General features: G+C 42.7%; 1 protein-coding gene across 2 annotated transcripts in view; it reads left to right on the top strand.

Moving 5' to 3' along the window:
- Positions 1–20,211, top strand: part of lnpa (limb and neural patterns a) — an 84,578-nt gene that overhangs the window by 47,830 nt on the left and 16,537 nt on the right. For both annotated transcript variants that reach the window (XM_052026822.1, XM_052026812.1), the window contains exon 8: positions 10,223–10,274. In XM_052026822.1, the coding sequence (XP_051882782.1) occupies positions 10,223–10,274 (52 nt within the window). The remainder of the gene's footprint in view (positions 1–10,222; positions 10,275–20,211) is intronic.

Here is a 20,211-nt window from a genome sequence, read left to right as displayed (position 1 = left end):
CAGAAGTTTTAATGTCCTTTTTTTAAAAAAAAATCATATGACCTTTTTAATTTGGCACATGACTATAAATATTTTTTTAAAAATACATTCCCAAGAAAATTCATTCTGTTACAATAACATTTATGTTTACTTGCCCTAAGATGCAAGGATTTTTAACAATGGTTCAGCTGTTTTCTGGTACTAGTCTATACTTGTAGGAATTTAATTGAATATCAGCTGATATTCCAGGTGTCTGGAGTACTGGTCTGGGAATTTAATCACTGCACCATCATTCCTTGGCCTTGCCTTGGGTCATATGTGAAAGGCCTCATCCATGCCCTTATTACCATTAAACTTTGACGATTCCAACGTGCTCCTGGCTAGCCTCCCTTGTTTTACCCTTCATAAATTTGAGGTCATTTGAAACATTTCTGTCTTTGTTCTAACACTCTTAATAGTCTCTTAATAGTCTCTCGCACTATCACTGACCTCATCACCTCCAGAGACCTCCCCTCTAATGCCTCCAACCTCCTAGTTCCCCTACCCTGCACTGTCTGTTTCTACCTCCTACCCAAGATCCACAAACCCAACTGTCCCAGTATGCCCACTGAACTAGTGTCCTCGTATCTTGACTCCATTTTGTTCCCCCTTGGTCCAGTCCCTTCCCACCTACGTCCATGCCCTCCATCACTTCAATTTTCAGTTCCTCCACCCTGACTGCCTCTTTTTCACTCTGGATGTAGAGTTCCTGTACACTTCCATCCCCTATTAGGAAGGCCTTGATGCTCTCTGCTTCTTTCTTGACAATAGACCCAACCAGTTCCCCTCCATCGCCACCCTCCGCTGTCTGGCTGAACTGGTGCTCGCCTTCAACAACTTTTGGCTCCTCCCACTTCCACCAAGCTAAAGGTGTAGCTATGGGCCCCAGCTATGCCTGCCTCCTTTCGTCAGCTATGTGGAACAGTCCACGTTCCAAGCCTACACTGGTAACACTCCCCAACTCTTTCTCTTATTACATTGATGACTGCCTTGAGGCTGCTTCCTGTACCCGTGCTGAGCTCATCAATTTCATCAACTTTGCTTCCAACTTCCACCCTGCCCTCAAATTTACGTGGTCCATCTCTGACGCCTCTCTCCTTTTTCTGGATCTCTTGTCTCCATCTCCGGAGACAGATTAACCACTGACATCTTTTACAAACCCACTGACTTTCACTTCTTACCTTGACTTTCCCTCTTCCCATCCTGTCACTAGCAAGGATGCTATCCCCTTCTCCCAGTTCCTCTGCCTCTGCCGCATCTGTTCCCGTGATGAGGCTTTCCACTTTCATCTGAGATTTGTCCTCTTCCAGTAAATGGGGTTTCCCTTCCCTTCCACCATCAATGCTGCCCTCACCCACATCATTTCCCACATGTCTGCCTTCACCCCACCCCCACCCCTGACATAGCAGGGACAGGGTTCCCCTTGTCCTCATCTACCACTCCACAAGCCTCCACATCCAACACGTCATTCTCCGCAGCTTCTGCCACCTCCAACGGGATTCCACCACCAGGCACATCTCCCCATCCTGCTTTCCACAGGGATCATTCTCTGTGCAACTCACTTGTCCCTCCCCACTGATGACCCTCCTGGCACTTATCCCTGCAACTGCACTAAGTGCTATACCTGTCCCTACACCTCTCTCACCACCATTCAGGGCCCCCACAGTCCTTCCAGGTGAGGCAGCGCTTCACCTGTGAGTCCAAGGGTGTCACTTATTGCTCCTGGTGCAGCCTCCAACATCAGTAAGATCCAATGCAGATTGGGTAACCGCTTCATTGAGCACCTTTGCTCCATCAGCCGCAAAAGCAAGGATCTCCCAGTGGCCACCCACTTCAATTCCACTTCATACTGACATGTCTCTCCATGGCCTCTTACTGCCATGTTGAGGCCAGACACGGGTTGGAGGAAAAGCACCTCGTATTCCGCCTTGGTAGTCTCCAACCTGATGGCCTCAACATTGAGTTTTCTCTAACTTCCAGTAACCCCTCCCTCCTCTTCCCCCGCCCCCTCTTTATTCGCCCTCCTTACCCCCCCCCCCCCCCGTCTTCCCTCATTCCTGTGACCCCTTCCCCTTCCCCTGCCCTCATGACCTGACCATCTATTCCCCACCTTCCCTTTATTCCATGGTCCATTGCCCTAGCCTACCAGATTGCTTCTTTAGCCCTTTGCCTCTTCTACCTATCACCTCTCAGCTTCTTGCATCCACCCCCCCCCCCCCCCCCCCCCCCCCGCCCTTCTCACCTGGACTCGCCTGCATTCACTGTCACCTGCTTACATGTGCTCCTCCCCCTCCCCCTCCCCCGACCTTCCCATTTTGCCCTCTTTCTTTCCAGTCCTGATGAAGGGTCTTGACCTGAAACGTCAACTGTTTATTTCTCTCTGTAGATGCTGCCTGACCTGCTGAGTTCCTCCAGCACTTTTTGTGTGTGTTGCTCTGGATTCCAACAGCTACAGAATCTCTTGTGTCCAACACTTACCAGACCCCTTCATCTGTTACTTCCCAGTTAAGCAACACTCCATTCCTTGCCTTGTTTTCACATCCCTTCCCTATCTCCTGCAATCTGCAAACATTTAAAATAGATCCCCCATCCAATTCTGGTCTCTTGAGTATTTCAGAATTTAATTGCCCCATTATTCATAATTATGCTGTCGGTCTATAATTTACTTCTTTGATCTGATGTATAGGGCTACGGTTATCTTTTGATCAATTAGATATGAAATTATTTATTAATCTCTGTAGCCTGCTGCTTTTAATCAGTGTATAGTTAACAATGCAAGGTAAGAACTTGTGTGTACCTCATTTCTTACTGCTTCTACCACTATTTTGAAGTAGAACTGATCACTTGGTTGTTATTGGTCAAGGCTGAGAATCATCATCCCTTTACAGCTCTGATGCTGATAGCTCATACTATTTCATGGATGAACTAATAGATCAATTCTTCGCCTGTCCAATTTAGCACAATACAGCAATGTGTATTGCCATAGTGTGTGGGTATCTGAACAGTGCTTATCACTTCCAGCATTTCGCTGGGGATTGATGAGTTTGCCACAGGCTGTGTCACACCATTGAATGACTGGTTTGTGGGGCATCTCTTCCAATGCTAGCACCTGCTGGTGAGATTTTTATAAGAAGTTTGCAGGGTTGATAAGGCTGAGATTTGCCTTGACAACCCTGATGGGATGAATAGGTTTTTGCCAATAGATCCATCTGATTTTTGTTTTGGAACTGGGTGGCTTGTTTGACCATTTCAGAGTCAACCTTGTGGCATGGTACTGGAGTCAAATGAAGACCAGAATCTGTATGGGTGTCAGGCTTGCTTCCATGAAGAAAGAACATAAGTAAGCTCCTATATTTCTGTGACAATTTTCTGTTCTAATACTAGCCCACGAAATTGCCAATGACAAAAAAAATTAAGCTTGCAATGAATTATGCCCATTGTAGAATACCCTGAACATCTTAGACTAGGTGATCTTTTAGTGGTGAGTTAAGTTACAATTACAGCACAACAAATTATTTGCCCTAAAAAGCTAATTTTATGCATCTGAATTGTTTTCATAGTTGAAGATTTCAATATTTTTTTGTGTGATGTCTTTTTTTTAAAAGATGTTCTAGTCTCTGTTTCATACTTTGCATGTTTGAATAGTTAGTTGAAAATGCATTGATGCATTGTGGTTTCCTGTCTGAGATTTTCTCAATGTGATTTGCTACTAATCCAGCTTGAACATCAGACTTGCAGGATGCCAGGGATCCCAATAAATTGAAATGTGGCAGCAAAAATCCTCAGATAAAGGAACATGTTACCACAAAAATAGCTAGATCTTTGTGTGGATCTTTATTCCTGGTTAGTGAAAGTGCTGTTGCTTTAATACTGACTACAACAGTGTCAAACGTTGCAATTGTTTGATTAGATGTATCTTGATAACTGCATGCAGTTCCATTTGCCAATGTACATCTATAAAGGTGTCAGTAATAACCAAAATAAAAATGTAAGTAGTCAGAAGAGTGATGGATATGGTGATAATGGACCACAACTTTTAAACTAATAATGAGGGTTGCATCAATCAGTTCTGTTCTGATAATTTATGATTCTAAATACAATACTTCCTGCTTCAGGATAATAGACTTGTGTTATGATCATCTCAATGATAAGATGTGTAACAAAATGAATTACTTTTGGGGTACTTCAGCAATGTAATGAAATGAAAGACTTCTATATCAACAGTATCTCAAAAACAATGGTGGTAATACTTTTGGGGGTAATGATAATGGAAACAATGGGGGTAAATTTCATATCTTGTCCATCACTACAGATATTTTGATTTAAATAATTCAGATGAAGATGCAATTATGGAAGTTTCAGTATATGCGTCAACTCATTTAATTGTCTGAGCACCACTGTGTTGGTGGTGGAGGAAATATCTGGGATGGCTGGCATGCCAATCAATTGTGCTGCTGTGTCATGGATAGTGTCAAGCTGCTGAAGGGTTGTTGGCATTGCATCCGTCTAGGCAAGTGGAAAGTATTCGAAAGAAAGTCAAAAGTAGAGTTTATTGTCACATGCACAGATGCAATGAAAAACTAACTTACAGCAGCATCACAAGCACATTAGAGACAGAACATTCACAAGAAAAACATAAATTAAACATAAATTATACAAGAGTACAATTAGGACCAAAAAAATATAAAGTTCCTTGTTGTGCAAAGTGGTCATGGTGTTGCTATACAGAGATAGTGATCAGGGTTGTGCAGGTTGGTTAAAGGGAAGTAGCTGTTCTTGAACTTGGGTGTGGGACTTCTGTACCCCTTGCCCAATGGTGACTGCAAGAAGATGGCTTGGCCCGAATGGTGGGGATCTTTGGATTTCTTGAGGCAGCACCTCATAGGTACTAATGGTGGGGAGGGATGTGCCCGTGGTGGGAACTCAGCCCAATACGACTCTCTGCAGTCAGGGTGCTTTCAACAGTACATCTGTAGAAGTTTGTTAGTGTTCAGTGACATGTCAAAGTTCATTAACCTTCTAAGAAAGTAAAGACGCTGATGTGCCACCTTTGTGATTGCATCTGTGTGCTGGGCCCAGGACAGCTCATCTGATATGTTAATGCCCAGGAATTTAAAGCTGCCAGCCCTCTCAAGTGCTGATCCACCAGTGTAGACTGGTGCATGTTCACCCTCCTTCTCCATATTAAAGTCAACAATCAGTTCTTTAGTTTTATTGACATTAAGCAAGAGGTGGTTGTTGTAGCACCACTCAGCCAGGTTTGCTATCTCGCTCCTGTATGCTGACTCATCCCCACCAGTGATTTTGTCCAATGATAGTGGTGCCGTCAGTGAATTTGTATATGACATTGGAGCTGTGCTTAGCCATACAGTCTTATGGATAGGGTGTAGAGCAGGTAAAGCATGCAGCCTTGAGGTGCACTGGTGTGATGATCAGTGAGGAGGAGATGTTATAACCAATCTTCACTGATTGAAGACCACTGATGAGGAAGTTGAGGATCCAGTTGCCAGGAGAGGTACAGAGGCCTAGAAGTTTGATGATAAGTTTGGATGGGATAATTGTGTTGAGCAGCCTGATGTAGCTGTTCCTGTTGTCCAGATGGTTCAGAGCACAGTGAAGAGCCAGAGAAATCGCATCTGCTGTTGACCTGTTGTGGCAGTAGGCAAATTGAAGCAGATCCAGATCATCTGAGGCAGGAGTTGATTTGTGCCAAAACCAACCTTTCAAAGCACTTCATTAAGGTTAATGTAAGCGATACTGGACAGTAGTCATTGAGACAGGTCGCCATACTCCTCTTGGGCACGAGTACAATAGGTGCCTTTTTTGAAGCAGGTGGGAACCTCAAACTGCTGAAGCAAGAGGGTGAATATGTCCGTAAATACTCCAGCCAGTTGGTCCGCACAGATTTTTATTATTCGGCCAGGTACACCGTCAGGACCAGATACCTTTCATGTATTCATCTTAAAGGACGCCCAGATGTTGGTCATGGAGACTGAGATTATAGGGTGATCTGGAAATGTGGGGGCTCATGGGTATGTCATGGTTCTCTCCTATCAAAGTATGCATAAAAGGAATTGAGCTAATTTGAGAGTGATGGATCCTTGCCACTTGTGCTTCCTAATCTCGCCTTGTAGAAAGTTGTATTGTGCAAGCCCTGCTACAGCTGTCCGGTGTTCATCAGTGATTACAGTTTAGTCTGAAATTGCCTCTTTGCAATTACAGTGGCCTTCCAGAGGTTGTACCTGGACTTGTATGACTCTGGGTCGCCAGCCCTAAATGCCAAAGATCTAGCCCTCAGCAGGTTACAAATCTCCTGGCCCATCTGCGGCTTCTGGTTGAGGAAGACTTGGAATGTTTTTGTGGGTACACACTTATCCATGTATGTCCTTAAGTTGGTGATGACTGTGATGTATTCACTTGGGTCTGCTGATGAATCCTTGAATATGGTCTGGACCGGTCCAGTCCACCAGCTTGAAGCAATCCCAAATTCATTCCTCTGCCTCTCCCTTCCAGCTCTTTGTAGTCCTCTTCACCGGTGCTGCACTCTTCAGTTTCTGTCTACACAGGCAGAAATGGCAAAGCCCAACCAGCTGGTCACATTTACCAAAGTATGGGTGAGGGATGGAGCTGTAGGTGTTCTTGATGTTGGTATAGCAGTGGTTGAGTGTGTTGGGTCCTCAAGTGTTGCAGGTGATGTGTTGTTGATAGTTAGGCAGAGACTTCTTCAAGCTAGCCTGATTCAAGTCTTCGCCATGCTGTGACAGGCATCAGTGTACACTGGTTTGTTCTTGATTATGCTGTTTAGTTCCCCAAGTGCTAGCTTGATGTCTGCCTGAAGTGAGATGCAAACTACTTTCAGGATGATGGCAAAGAACTCTTGGTAGGTAGAATGGTCAGCACTTCACTGCCAGATGCTCCAGATCGGGGGGAAGCAGGAATGCCAAGACTGCCACGTCCCTGCAGCATGACAAGTTTATCATGAAGATGCCACACCTTTTCCCTTGTCTGATGTTGTAGTCTGGTCCATGCTGTGGATTGAAAAATCCTCTGGCTGGAGGTGCCATGTCAGAGTTGAGGGTGAGCCATGTCTCTGAAACAGTACACAGCAGTCTCTTTTGTCCTTCTGATAAAGCAATCTTGCTCTTCTATCTTGTGTTCCAACATTGGCCAGAAGGGTGCTAGGGAGGTGGGGTCTCGTACTCCTTTGCTTCAGTCTAACCTGAAGTTCTGGCTGGCAACTTTGTTTTCTGGCACAGTGGAGGCCTCCCTGATGTTTCCAGGTGCTGTGCTTGCTTTCTGGGTGGTCTTCTGAGTCTGTCTAGCATTTGTAAGATCACTAGTGCATTTAAATGGCTTAAAAACATTTTTTTTTACTTCAGTAGTTTCCACTGTAGTTTTCAGTTTTAAAAGGTCAGATCTTGAGGATATAGCTATATTCCTGTTAGCTGCCAGCAAATGTCTTCTCTCCAGTGCCATCTTTTGACACTTTTGATCAAGTTTTTAACTTGTGCCTTGTTGATAGTGGAAAGCCCTTGGGGTTTCAGGAGGAGTGTCAATTGCCACAGGATACCCAGCCTCTGAACTGTTCTTGTAGCCAAGATATGCAGCTGGTCCAGTCCAGACTGATAACCCAAGGATAGTGATGGTGGGGGACTTAGTGATGGAATGCCATTGAATGCCAAATGTAGGTGGTTGGACTCTTTGTTGGAGATGTTCGAAGTTTCTCCATTTCCATGGCGCAAATTTTACTCACCATTGAACATGCCTGAATGTTGTCGTGTACAGGCATGGGCTGCTTCATTTGCCAAGGGATTACAAATAGAATTGGATGTAATGGGGTTATTAGTGAACAGCTCCACTTCTGACCTGGTGGTGCATAAGTTTTATTGCTGAAGCAGCTCAAGTCTGTGCCTTGAAGTCTTTAATTACTTTCACAATGTTTGCTTTTTGTAGACTTGGATTAATGGAAATATCTCAAACGCTGAAGAAGTTGATTTTAGTCCAAGGGAATAATGCATTGGTTTAGTGTAATCTTTTAACTTGAATCCAATTCAAGTTGTATTCTAATTGTATATCAGGAACAAGAGGGCAGTTGGGAACAAAAGGGGTAAACAGTGTGTGGAGCTAGGTGATGTGAGTGAGGTCCTAAATGAAAACATTCCTGCCTTCACCAAGGAGAACAATGAAGGTAGTGAGTTCAGGGATGGGTAAGTGGATAATCTGGAGCAGATCAGTATTAAGGAGGAGATGTTAGATGTCATTGGCATGTAAGGGTTAATAAATCCATAGGGCCAGATGAGAGCTATCCCAGGATGCTATGGGAAGAAAGGAAGGATATAGCTGGGGCCCTGATGGAGATTTTTTTGCGTCTTTGTTCGCCATAGGTGAAGTGCCAAGAGACTGAAGGGTAGCTAATGTTGTTCCTTTAAGAAGGACAGCTGGGATAAGCTAGGTATGCCTGTGATAGGGAAGTTATTGGAGAAAATCCTAAGGGATAGCATTTGTATACATTTTGGAAAGGCAGGGAGATAACGTGGCTTTGTACAGGAGAAATCCTGCTTCACTAATTTGATTGAGTCTTTTGAGGTAACTGAGAAGATTGAAGACCGGGTGATAGATGTTGTGGGTGCAGAATTTAGAAAGGCATTTTACAAAGTGCCACATGGTAGGTTGATCCAGAAGGTAAAGTCACATGAGATCCAAGGCAAGCTGGCTAATGGATCCAAAATTAGCTTGGTGATGGAAGGCGAAGGGTTGTGCAGGAAGGATGCTATTCTGATTGGAAGTCTGTGACCAGTGGTATAGGGAATATGAATGTAGGGGGTATGACTAGTAAGTTTTTGTGGATGGCAAAAGTTGGTGGTGTTGTGGATAGTGAGGAAAGTTGTCCAAGTCTACAGCAGGATATAGGTCAGATGGAAAGTTGAATCGAACGTTGACAGTTGAAATTTAATCCCAACATGTGCAAAGTGAGGCATTTTGGGAAATATAACAGAGAACATAGAACAGTACAGCAGAGGAACAGGCCCTTTGGCCCATGATGTCCATGCTGACTGTGATGCCAACTCAAACTGCGCGGCTGCCTACATGTGGTCTATATCCCTCAATTCCCTGTCTATTTACCTGCCTACAAGCTTCTAAAACATTGCTACTGTATCTGCTTCCACCACCTTCCCTGGTTGTGTGATCCACGCACTTACCATTTGTCTTGTAAATATCCTTTAAACTTTCCCCCTCTCACCTTGACATTTCCATCCTAGGAAAAGGCTCTGACCATCTATCCTGTCCATGCCTCTCATAATTTTATACTTAGATCGGGTTGCCCCCTTGACTTCTGACATCCCAGAGAAAACATTCCAAGTTATCCATCCTCTCCTTGTAGCTAATGGTCTCCAATTTAGGCAACATCTTAGTGAAGCATAGGGCATATACAGTAAAATTTAGGGTATTAAGGAATATTCATGAACCAAGGGACCTTGGGGTTCAAGTTCCCACTTCCCTGAAAGTGGCAACACTAGTTGATAGGGTGATTGAGGGGTGGGGGTGGGGAAGCACAGGTCATGTATAGAATATAAAAGTTGCAGCATAATGCTTCAACTTTACAAGATGTTGGTTAGACCACAAGACCCCCACACAACAATTCAGGAACAGCTTCTCCCCCTGTTATCAGATTTCTGAACAGTCCTTGAATGCTACCTCATTATTCCTTTATTTTGCACTATTTAATTTGTAATTTATAGTAATTTTTAATGTGATTGCACTGTACTGCTGCTGCAAAACAACAAATTTCATGTCATTTCCCATAGTAGAGGTATTTAAAAACAAAAGGCATAGGGTGAAGATAAAAGGAAGGAGATTTAAAGGGGATTTAAGGATAAGAGTGGTCGATATCTGGAACTCGATGCCAGAGGAGGTGGTGGAATTGGCTACAATCACTACATTGAAGAGACATTTGAACATGCACGTAAATAGGCAAGGCATAGAGGGATATGGATCCAGCTTGGGCAAATGGGATTGGTGTAGATGGGCAAATAGTCGGCATGGATATGGTGAGCTGAAGGACCTGTTTCTGTGTTCTTTAATTAAATATTCTCCTCTTTGGATACATCACCTAATATTGGTAATTTTGATCCGTCCTAAAGTGTTGGAAGTAATATTGCAAGCCTAATTTTGTAAACAATATTTTGGTATTTTATCGTTATAGGAACTTGATCAGTTGACTTCTGGGATGCCAGCTACTCCGAAACCTGGTCAAGGTAAGCTCTAATGTTTAATGATATGCAGTATATTTTTTAAATAAATCAATGAACATCACCTTGTGATAATGAAGTGTAAGAAGTATATTACTGTTTCAAATGAGGCATTAAGTTGGAAAATACTTTTTTTTTCCCTTGAACACTTCCACATAAGTTTTGCAGCTTGCAAATGTCATCTCCTCCTCTCTGCCCTCCCCCCACCCAAGACCTCACCTGATCACAAATACTAATTTATTTTGCCAAATGATTATAAAAGGACAGCTTCATTCCTGCCTCATTTCTTTTGCTGAAACCCTCCTCCATGTCTGTATTGTCTCCAGGTTTGACTATACCAATATGAATTTGTGTAAATTCTAACTTGCCGTCCTGTCAGTTACATTCAGTTTTAAAATTCCTATCACTTTTTTCTTCCCAAATCCTTCCAGGGTCTTCCCTCCTGCTGAGCTTTCAAAGCTCCTCAGGCCCTATAATCTGTTCTGTGCTCTTCCAATTTTGCTGTCCCCAATTTCATTTGCCCATCCATTGTCTGCTGTACCTTCCTATGTCTTTGTGTCTGGATATCCTTACCCAAACAACTCTTCTTTTCTACCTCTTTGTCATGAACATTTTTAAAATAAAACTGCCAAGTTGAACAATTATCCATATATTTTCCTAAGCATCTTAATGCCAATTGTATTTTGATAACACTTGTGATGCACTTTTGGAATTTTGCATTAATATAAATGCAATTAATTACTGTTAAAACATTGTATTTGGGCACAGTGCTATTGCTGACTTTGTTTAAGCAACAAGGTCCCAAAAGCAGTATAAAAAAAAAGTTAACTTTAGGGAGTGTTATTCTTGTTTCTCTCAATGATTATCCACTGTGCAGCAATTCTGGATAACATTCTGTGTTTGTTGCAAACAGTTGGATATAGCAAATTGGAATTTCTAGCATGCTACCTTTTGGTGGGAAGTTAGCTTCCTCATTTTCTTGGAAGTCCTTGTCACTGTTCTCCACTTACGGATTACCAATATTAGGTACAACTACATTTTAAATGAAAAGCACAAGACTTGTATAAGGAAGCCAACTAGCACTTTGGAGTACTTAATCTAACAAAAGTTGAGGAATCAAGGGAGGAAAATTGGGAATACACCAAAATGGTGCCCTTGATTACAACATGAACGGCAGCTAGGTAGCTGGATGTCCCCATTATGTTGCTATGTGAAAGATGCTCAAAAGCCTAAGACAACCAGGTAATTCATTTAATCATTCTCAATTTAAATTACATAGCATTAAAATTGTTGTTCCTGTATTGAGGTAAGGAAATAAGTCAACAGCTAGGCCTTGGGTGACAAATCCCAAGTCCCAGCTCCTGATGGCCCTGTGAAGGATCTCCTATGTTGAAGACCTATCAATGGATTTTAAATACCTCCTGATGATCAGGAACATTAAAGCATTTCAAATAATTAAGTAATTAAAATAAATTTGGCTAGTTGAAATGAAAAACACAAAGTTGGAGTAAAATAAAGAAACTACTTGCCTACCCTTTTTTTAAAAAATTTGGCTACCTTCTTTAAGTCGGTGTGAAGCTGAGGGGCCAGATATGAAGTACAGCCAGCTCCTGAAGCCTGGTAGTTTGTGTTCTGCTGCTGGCTTTTGTAAGTAGCAGAGCAGAAGGTCAGATGAGCTAGCCTCAGTGGTATGATATCCTTTAGTAGTTCTCTTTGCTATTACCAGCCGGAGGTATGTGTGTTTCATCCCAAGTTTTTCAGTCCTAATCAAGTTTTGTTTGTCTAAAACATCATTAAATGCAACTTGGATGCTTTTTTCATTCTTATCATTGCCTAAGTAAAATATTTGCCTGACTTAAACTCTTTAATTATCTTTGCAAACATTCAGTTATTTTTAAAAATTAAAATCTAATCATTAAGAATGGATTATCATAATTAAACTTTATTTCGGTTCTTTGTTTTGCAATTTATTCTCCCCAACATGCACAACTCCAGGTAGGTTACCTCCTTTCACGCTTCTGCTGACATCTGGTTATGTTGGCAGGATGGTGGAAAATTTGTATAAAGACAAGTTTGTTTATTCTCTATCCCTTTCTGAGTAGCATAACCTATCCTCTGCTCAGCTAACAATGATTGTAGTAATTGAAAATTCACAGAATAGAGATTGAATCCAAGGCTTTGATCCTTCTAGATGTTCATTTAGATACCTTTCAACCAACCAGTTAAGTAGAGATGAGCCTTCTCCAAAATGAACTGTCATTTACTCAGCAAACAGTAATGCAAACTAAGTTTGTTTAAGAATTCATTTGAAATGCCTTCATGAGCTCCTGTTCATTGAACTTGTGACTAAATCGTAGCATCTCCTAAAGAAAAGTGGAATTCCTAGAGTGGTTGATAGCTGCACAATACAAATTGTGGGGGGGAAAAATCAATCCCAGTCACTGACAGCAGTGTGGTTTCCTGGATTGATTGGAAGGATTGGCCAGTCATTGCTGTTTGACCAGGGATGGTGATGTCACTGTAAAGCAGCAGTAACCTTTTGTGGTCTGATGATCTTCAGAATATTTGTTCACTCTGAATCAGAAATAATTCAATTCTGTTGGTGTTTCCTTCTGTCTTGGACAATTGGTTGCACATTTATTGTAAGACCAGTTTCTTTTTTTGCTCTGACAGTAGCTACCAGAGACTGCTGAAATGGTTTGCCTGGGGAGCATGAATTTACTTCAGTGAAGTATATGTAGACGCTTCTCTTAATTTCTAACTTCCATTGTTTTCATACCTAGAAAATCTTTCAAATGAGCTGAGAGTTTTTCAAAACATAAAATATATAATAGGATTTGAAAGAATATTAAAATTTGAAAATGTGGACAAAACTTTTTTTTAAAGCAGCATTAACATTTTTATTTTGTATTCAGCTCCCTCTGGGTTTGCTTTCATTTAGTAAGAAAAATCCTTTTAATATTCTCAATGGCTGCTTTATTCACTCAAATGTTCACTAGTCTCAATGTCTTGAAATGGCAGTAGAAAAGGTGCTGGCTTTAAAATCCTCTGGCTTATTTTTGAATCTCTCAGTGGCCTCTCCTCTTCCACAAACTTCATCCAGCACTACAGTTCTACAAGAATTCTGCAATTTTTCCCCTATCTCTTGTCATCTGTCCACCCTACTTCCTTCACCCCACTATTGACACATTTAACTGTCCATCTTGTATATCCCTGAAGCAGACATCTTTACCTTCCCATGTCATGTCAATACTTGCACCATTTTGCACAATTTACATGTTGTGAATTTAATCCAGGGTTTTGAGAGAAAAAAAATTAAATATGCTATCACAGCATGATGGCAAACCAGGAATATTGAAAGCAGTTCAACTTTTCATCTAAAGTAAATTAAGCAGATTGGAACAGTCGTAGAATACTGAATTTCATTTAGTACAGCAAATGAATCAAATACATTGGTGAAATATTCTTGGGTGCTTCACAGGAGCATTAGTTTGCATCCTTCCATATGTTGAGATGGATATATTGGTTTCAAGCTTCGAGGCCATTTCAACTGTATTTCGACTAAATTAGGCAATTCTGGTTAGCTACTAGAAGTATAATTGGCTAAGGATGCAGGATGATCTTTGGTTCTATGGCCCTGCTTACTACGCCTGCTATGTCACTGCTGAAATCACTTGATTGTCATGTTGCTACATCCCTACCACAGCCAGCGTTACCATTTGCTTCTATCATCAGCTGTAGTTTCCTACTTGTCATTGGTTTTCATAACCCAACCAAAATCCTTAAAATGAAGCTGTGTGACTTGGGAGAAAGCCGAGATGATTCATCTATTTGGCACCCTGGCTGAGCATGTTTGTGAACGATTCAGTCTTGTCTTTACCCCCTCATGCTGGGCCCTGCCATTGAGGATGGGGATGTTCTCATTAGCTGTTTAATTGCCTGTCACTTCTTGAATGGATGTGGTAGCATTGTAGAGCTTTGATCTATTCATTCACCGTGAAATTGCTTAGCTTGATTCTGCTGCCTTGGAGCTTCACTAGGCTGGCAACTCCATTTTTGGGTTTGCCAGATGCCACAATTGGCTTCTAAACTCAAGTGTTGAGCCATAGTTGATCCCTTGGCAATGGTAGGCAGGAGATTTACCAACCCTTGAGTTTGCTGCTGGTCCACATCATCACATCGGTGCCCAGATTTGAGCTGCCTTATCTTCTGAATCTCTCTCATCTATGCTATTTCACTGTTATACAGCAAAATACTAAATGCTGACAATCTTAGTTTGTTAACCTCAGGATATTTGTTATTTCTCCATACCTGTTTTATTAATCAGTGTAAACTGGTGGCTGCCTTTCCCATGAGCATATTAAATTATCCATCAAGAGAAATGTTGACTGTGCAATTGAACCAAAGAAGCAAAATTTGGGGAGACAAAGACTGCAGATGCTGGAATTCTGGAGCAATATACAAAAAATGCTGGAGGAACTCAGCAGGTCAGGCAGTATCTCTGGAGGGAAATGGACAGTCAACGTTTTGGGCTGAAACCCTTCGTCAGGACTTGAAAGGAAAAGGGCAGAAGCTGAATGGGGGGAGGGACACAAGCTAGCAGGTAATGGGTGAATCCAGGTGAGAGGGGGAAGATAGGAAAGGGGGAGTGGAAATGATTTGAGGAGTTGGGAAGTGATGGGTGGAAGAAGCAAAGGGGTGAAGAAGATGGATCTGGTGGAGGACGAAGTGTCTGAGAGGTCCGTGGCAGGTCGTGGAGAGTGATGCCCAGAGCTGTGGGAGAGAAAGAGACAGGGCAGCAAGTATCTGTGCACAGAGGTGAAGGTAGTGCGTAGAATACGACAGGACATGCAGTCACTGGAAAGCAAGTATCTGGGATCCTTGCTGGGGCCAAACTGGCCTGCCAGCTCATGTTCTTTTTTTTTTCTCCTCTTTCCCCCCCCACCCACCCGCATCCTTTTTATTCTGGTTTCTGCCCTCTTTCCATTCCTGCTGAAAGATCTCTACCTGAATTGTCAACTGTTCATTTCCCTCTATAGGTGCTGCCTGATCTACTGAGTTGCTCCAGCAATTTTTTTTTTGTGTTGCTCCAGATTTCCAGCATCTGCAGCCTTTCTTGTGTCTCCACTTTGCTGCTCCACTGCAAAGTCTCTTTGCAGTATGCATACCCTGAAAAAGTTTTCATCCTCTCTTTTGGGAGATCTGTGAGACCCTCTCACTGCTTCATCTCCCCCCCCGGAGATCTCTGCTGCTGTTCGACCATGTGCTCATACAGACTTGCTTCCACAGCCACGTGTCCTTGGGCACGTCTCTGCTGCCATCTTGTGCCACATGGCTTCCAGCTATGTTTCCAGGTCTCCCAGTTTGGCCCCAGCAAGAATTCCAGGTACTTGCCTTCCATTGACTGCTTCTGCCATATTCCAAGTGCTAAGCTACCCTCATCTCTGTGCAAATACCTGCTGTCCCTGTCGACTTCTCTCCCACAGCTCTGGGCCTCACTCTACGTCCTGCCACGGACCTCTCTGACACGGACCTCTCTGACACTTCATCCTTTGCGGGAACCACCTTCTTCCTCCTTTTACTTCCACCTATCACCTCCCAACTTCTCATATCATTCCCCCTCCCCCACCTACCCTCCCCCTCTCAGCTGGATTCACCTATCACCTACCAGCTTGTGCTCCTCCCCCTCTCCCCACCTTTATTCTGGCTTCTGCCCTGTTTCTTTCTAGTCCTGATGAAGGGTCTTGGCCCAAAATGTCAACTGTTTGTTTCCCTCCATAAATTGCTGCCTGACCTGCTGACTTTCACCAGGATTTTTTTTTCTCCTGAAGCAAAATTTGGGAACTTTTTCCATGGTGGTGTTGAGTCTTTCTGCAGATGTCTAACCTTTTTGTGTGTTTCCTGAGATTTGTTTTTTTTCCAGATTTTCAGCGTCTGCAATTTTTTTGATTTTTGTTGACATTAACCTTGTGGATGTCTGCTTTGACTTCTCAGCTTTGATTGAAACTTGGTTAACTCTGGCAACACCATGCTGTTTACCAAAGCCTCCCTGTATGGTTTTATTTTCCATCACCAGTCTACCTGTATTGCTGTGGTAAGGACTTTGTCTGTCACTCTTCTGTTGACTCCATGCTCCACTCCATCACTTCAGCAAATTGCATTTGATTTTTGGAACCTGGTCTACCCTGAGCTTTCATGGGAGGTTGTCTGTTCTGTGTTGCTCATTCCTTGACCTCGATGGTTTCAATCTATGCTCCCTGTCGATCATTATTGCTGATCCATGTAAGTGGCTAATTCCTAAACTTCCAATCTTCAACAACACCCAAACTTTTGAATTACTGACAAACCTGTAAGACTACATTACTTAAATTCATAAATCATCCACATCTTCTTACCCCTTTACAACCCCAGCTCATGACATGCCTGTCCGTGGGGAGGCAGCAGGGGTGCGTGGTATGATCTCCCCAAAAGTTTTACCACTGTACTCTGAGGTATTTGATATGAAACTTCTGGACCTACTGATTTTCTCAAAGCAGTTTGATGCCGTGATTACTTGAACTTGTAGATGATCCAAAACCTCTTAACAGTACTTTGACAGGAAGAATAGAAAAATAACACATTTTAACTGTTGGTGCAGAGTGGAATCTTGGTGTACTCACTCATGAGATGCAGAAAATAAACTTGCAGATACTGAAAACAATTGATGGCAAATGGCTCAACCGGCTACCGGTTTGAGCACCTGCACTCCTTCCGCCGTGGCCATCTGGAGCACTCAGTTGCTAGTCAGATTAATTCCCCTCCCCATTCCCACACCGACCTGCCTGTACTCGGCCTCCACTTCCAGGGTGAGGCCAAATGTAAGCTAGAGGAACTGCACCTCGTATTCCGCCTGGGTAGTCTGCTATCTGTCAGCACGGAGATTTGAATTCTCCAGTTTTGGGTTGTGTCCTGTGTCCCCCATCATCCTCCTTCTTTCTCTTCCTCCACCTACTCCATCTGCCCATCACCCACTCACCTCCTACCAGATCCCCTCCCCCACTGTTGCTATGTGCCTTCCCCACCTCCTTGGTTCCATGCTCCACCTTCCTCTCCTATCAGATTCCATCATCTTCAACCTTTTGCTTTTACCTATCACCCCCAATCGCTATTTCCACTCTTCCCTCCTCCACCTGCCTATCATCCCTCCTCACCTGGATCTATCTATTGCTTGTCAGCTCTTGCTCCACCCTTTCCCTGTGCCTCTTTATCTGCTCTCTACTTTCAGTCTGGATGAAAGGTCTCAACTCAACCTTGACTGTCCTTTTTTCCCTCCACAAATGCTGCCCGACCCACTGAGCTCCTCCAGCATCTTGTGTGTTGCTCCATATTCCAGCATCTGCAGTCTCTTGTGTCCACTAATAACTAAGCATGTGCTCCTTCAACATCTACCCTCTTTTTTTAATATAAAAAAAGCAAGCTATTTAGCTTTAACTCTAGTTTAATCAGAATTTTGTGTGGATAAAAATGAGTGGAATTAGACCAAGGGAATTGAGATGTGGGCCAGACCAAAGTAGCATTTGCCAACGGTGCCAATAATCTTGGGTGATGAGAAGAACAAACGAGGGGCAATTGACCTGCTGCCCACAAACTGACACACTAATTGTTTGAGGTGGTAGTGAGCTGCCACCTACAGCTGCAGTTCATGTAGAGAAGGTACTTCTGTGGTGCTAATGAGTAAGGAATTCCATGATCATGACCCAAGGGTGATGAAGAAAAGATTATATATTTCCTGGTTAATAAGGTTTGTGACCTGAAGAGAAACTTTGTATTCTTTTGTATCTGTACCCCCTTTCTGTTTTGAGCTTGTATGGGTTACAGATTTAGGTGGTGCTTTTGAAGAGGCCTTACTGTGGTTTTTGATGGTAAGTGAGGCAGCCACAATGTAACAATGGAAGGTGAACATGTCCATTATGGCTTATTGGATGCAAAACAAGTGAATTGCTTTGATTTGGATTGTGTTAAGCTGCTTTAATTGAATTGTGTTGGAGCTGAACTCAAAGGGAAATGTGCCTTTTTAGGTGCAGCACAGAAACTGGCCCTTTGGACCAACTGGTCTGTGCCAACCAAGACTCCCATCTAGTCCCATTAGCCTGCATTTGGCCCATATTCCTCTAAACCTTTCCCATCCATGTACCTATCTAGGTACCTTTTTTTAAATGTTGTTAATGTACCTGCCTCAACCACTTCCTCATTTCATATACTGACTACCCTCTGGGTGGAAAAAGTTGCCTCTCAGGTTCCTATTAAATCTCTCCCCTTTCACCTTAAACCTTTGCCCTCTAGTTCTTGATTCCCTAACCCTGGGAAAAAGACTGGACATTGACCCCTCATGATTTTGTATACCTCTATAAGATCACCCCTCAATATCTTCCATACCAATGAAAAAAGTTCTAACTACTCAACCTCTCTCCATAACTCAGTCCCTCAAGTCCCAGCAACATCCTCGTAAATCTCCTCTGCACTCTTTCCACCTTCTTGGCATTTTTCCTATAGCAGGGAACTCAACAACTCAACACTCTGTTCCAAATGTGGCTTCACTAACGTCTTATACAACTGCAACATAACATCCCAACTTCTTCACCACCCTGTCTACCTGTGATGCCATTTTCAGCGAACCACTTGTACTCCTGGGTCCCTCTGTTCTATAACACTCCCCAGAACCCTACTGTTGACTGTGAATGTCCTACCCTGATTTGTCTTCCCAAAATATAACACCTTGCACATAACCAAATTAAACTCAATTTGCCATTCCTTGGTCTACTTACCCAGCTGATCAAGATCACTCTAAATCCTGATAACCATCTTCACTGTCAATGACACCACCTATTTTAGTATCACCTGCAAACTTGCGAACCATGCCTTGTGCATTCTCATCTAAATCATTGATATAGATGACGCATAGCAATGAGCCTAGCACTGACTCATGGGGAACACCACTAGTTACAGGCCTCCAGTCTGAAAAATAACCTTCCACCATCACCATCAAGCCATTTGTGAGATGCTAGAAATGTCATAGGTAGGAGGACAGATATTTGCCTGTGAACTGTTCTGTTACTGGCAATATTTATATGGCTGGTCCTATTGATTTTCAAGTGCAAGCTCATCCCCAATATGTGACTTCTACATATCAATATCTGGTAGGGGGTATGTAGCAGTAGTTGATAGCTTTTGAACACTGGGGAGATGATTTGACAATCTTGTGACTGTTGGTCATTACCTTGGACTTCTGTGACAGAACTATTTCTTGCCATATCACCCCATGCCTGAATGTTATCTAGGTTTTGTTGGATGTAGCTATGGACTGCTTAAATATCTGAAATGTGCACATAAAACTGAACACTCTTCGATCTTCAGTGACCATCTCCATCTTGGACTTAATCTTGACCATCTCCAACTTGATCTTCCTCCATCACAAAATAGTAGCTAAAGATGGTTGGGTATCTTCTCTTGGGGCTGAACTGATTGGTCTCTAACAACTACCACAGACTTCCTTTCTGGTAGGTATGACTGCAGCCATTGAAGAGTATTCTCCTTGACTTTGATTTTACTTGGGCTTCTTTGCAAATAGTCCCTGGCTTACTGCTGAGGGCAGTTACTTTCCATTTTGAATTTGGTTCTTTTGTCCATGTTTGCATCAGGTCTATAAAAAGATTTGGGACTTAAATTGAGCAGTGGTTAGCAGCTTAATGGTGATTAAGTGATGGTTAGTAGCACTGACTATGTCTCCTCCCATAATTCTGGTAGAGTTAATTTTGGCCCAGTAATTGACTGGCTTGGATTTGTCCTGCTTTTTGTGGATATTCATACTAATTGGGTATTGCCTTTATCTAGTTATTAACCCATGATTACAAATACTGATTTTTTTTTTAAAATGTTTTTAAAATTCCTTGATGGGTGTGAGTTT

This window comes from Pristis pectinata, chromosome 1 (assembly GCF_009764475.1).
Source record: "Pristis pectinata isolate sPriPec2 chromosome 1, sPriPec2.1.pri, whole genome shotgun sequence".
Lineage (NCBI taxonomy): Eukaryota > Metazoa > Chordata > Chondrichthyes > Rhinopristiformes > Pristidae > Pristis > Pristis pectinata.
Note: the sequence above shows the minus strand (reverse complement) of the source record. Positions and strands in the feature narration are given on the sequence as shown.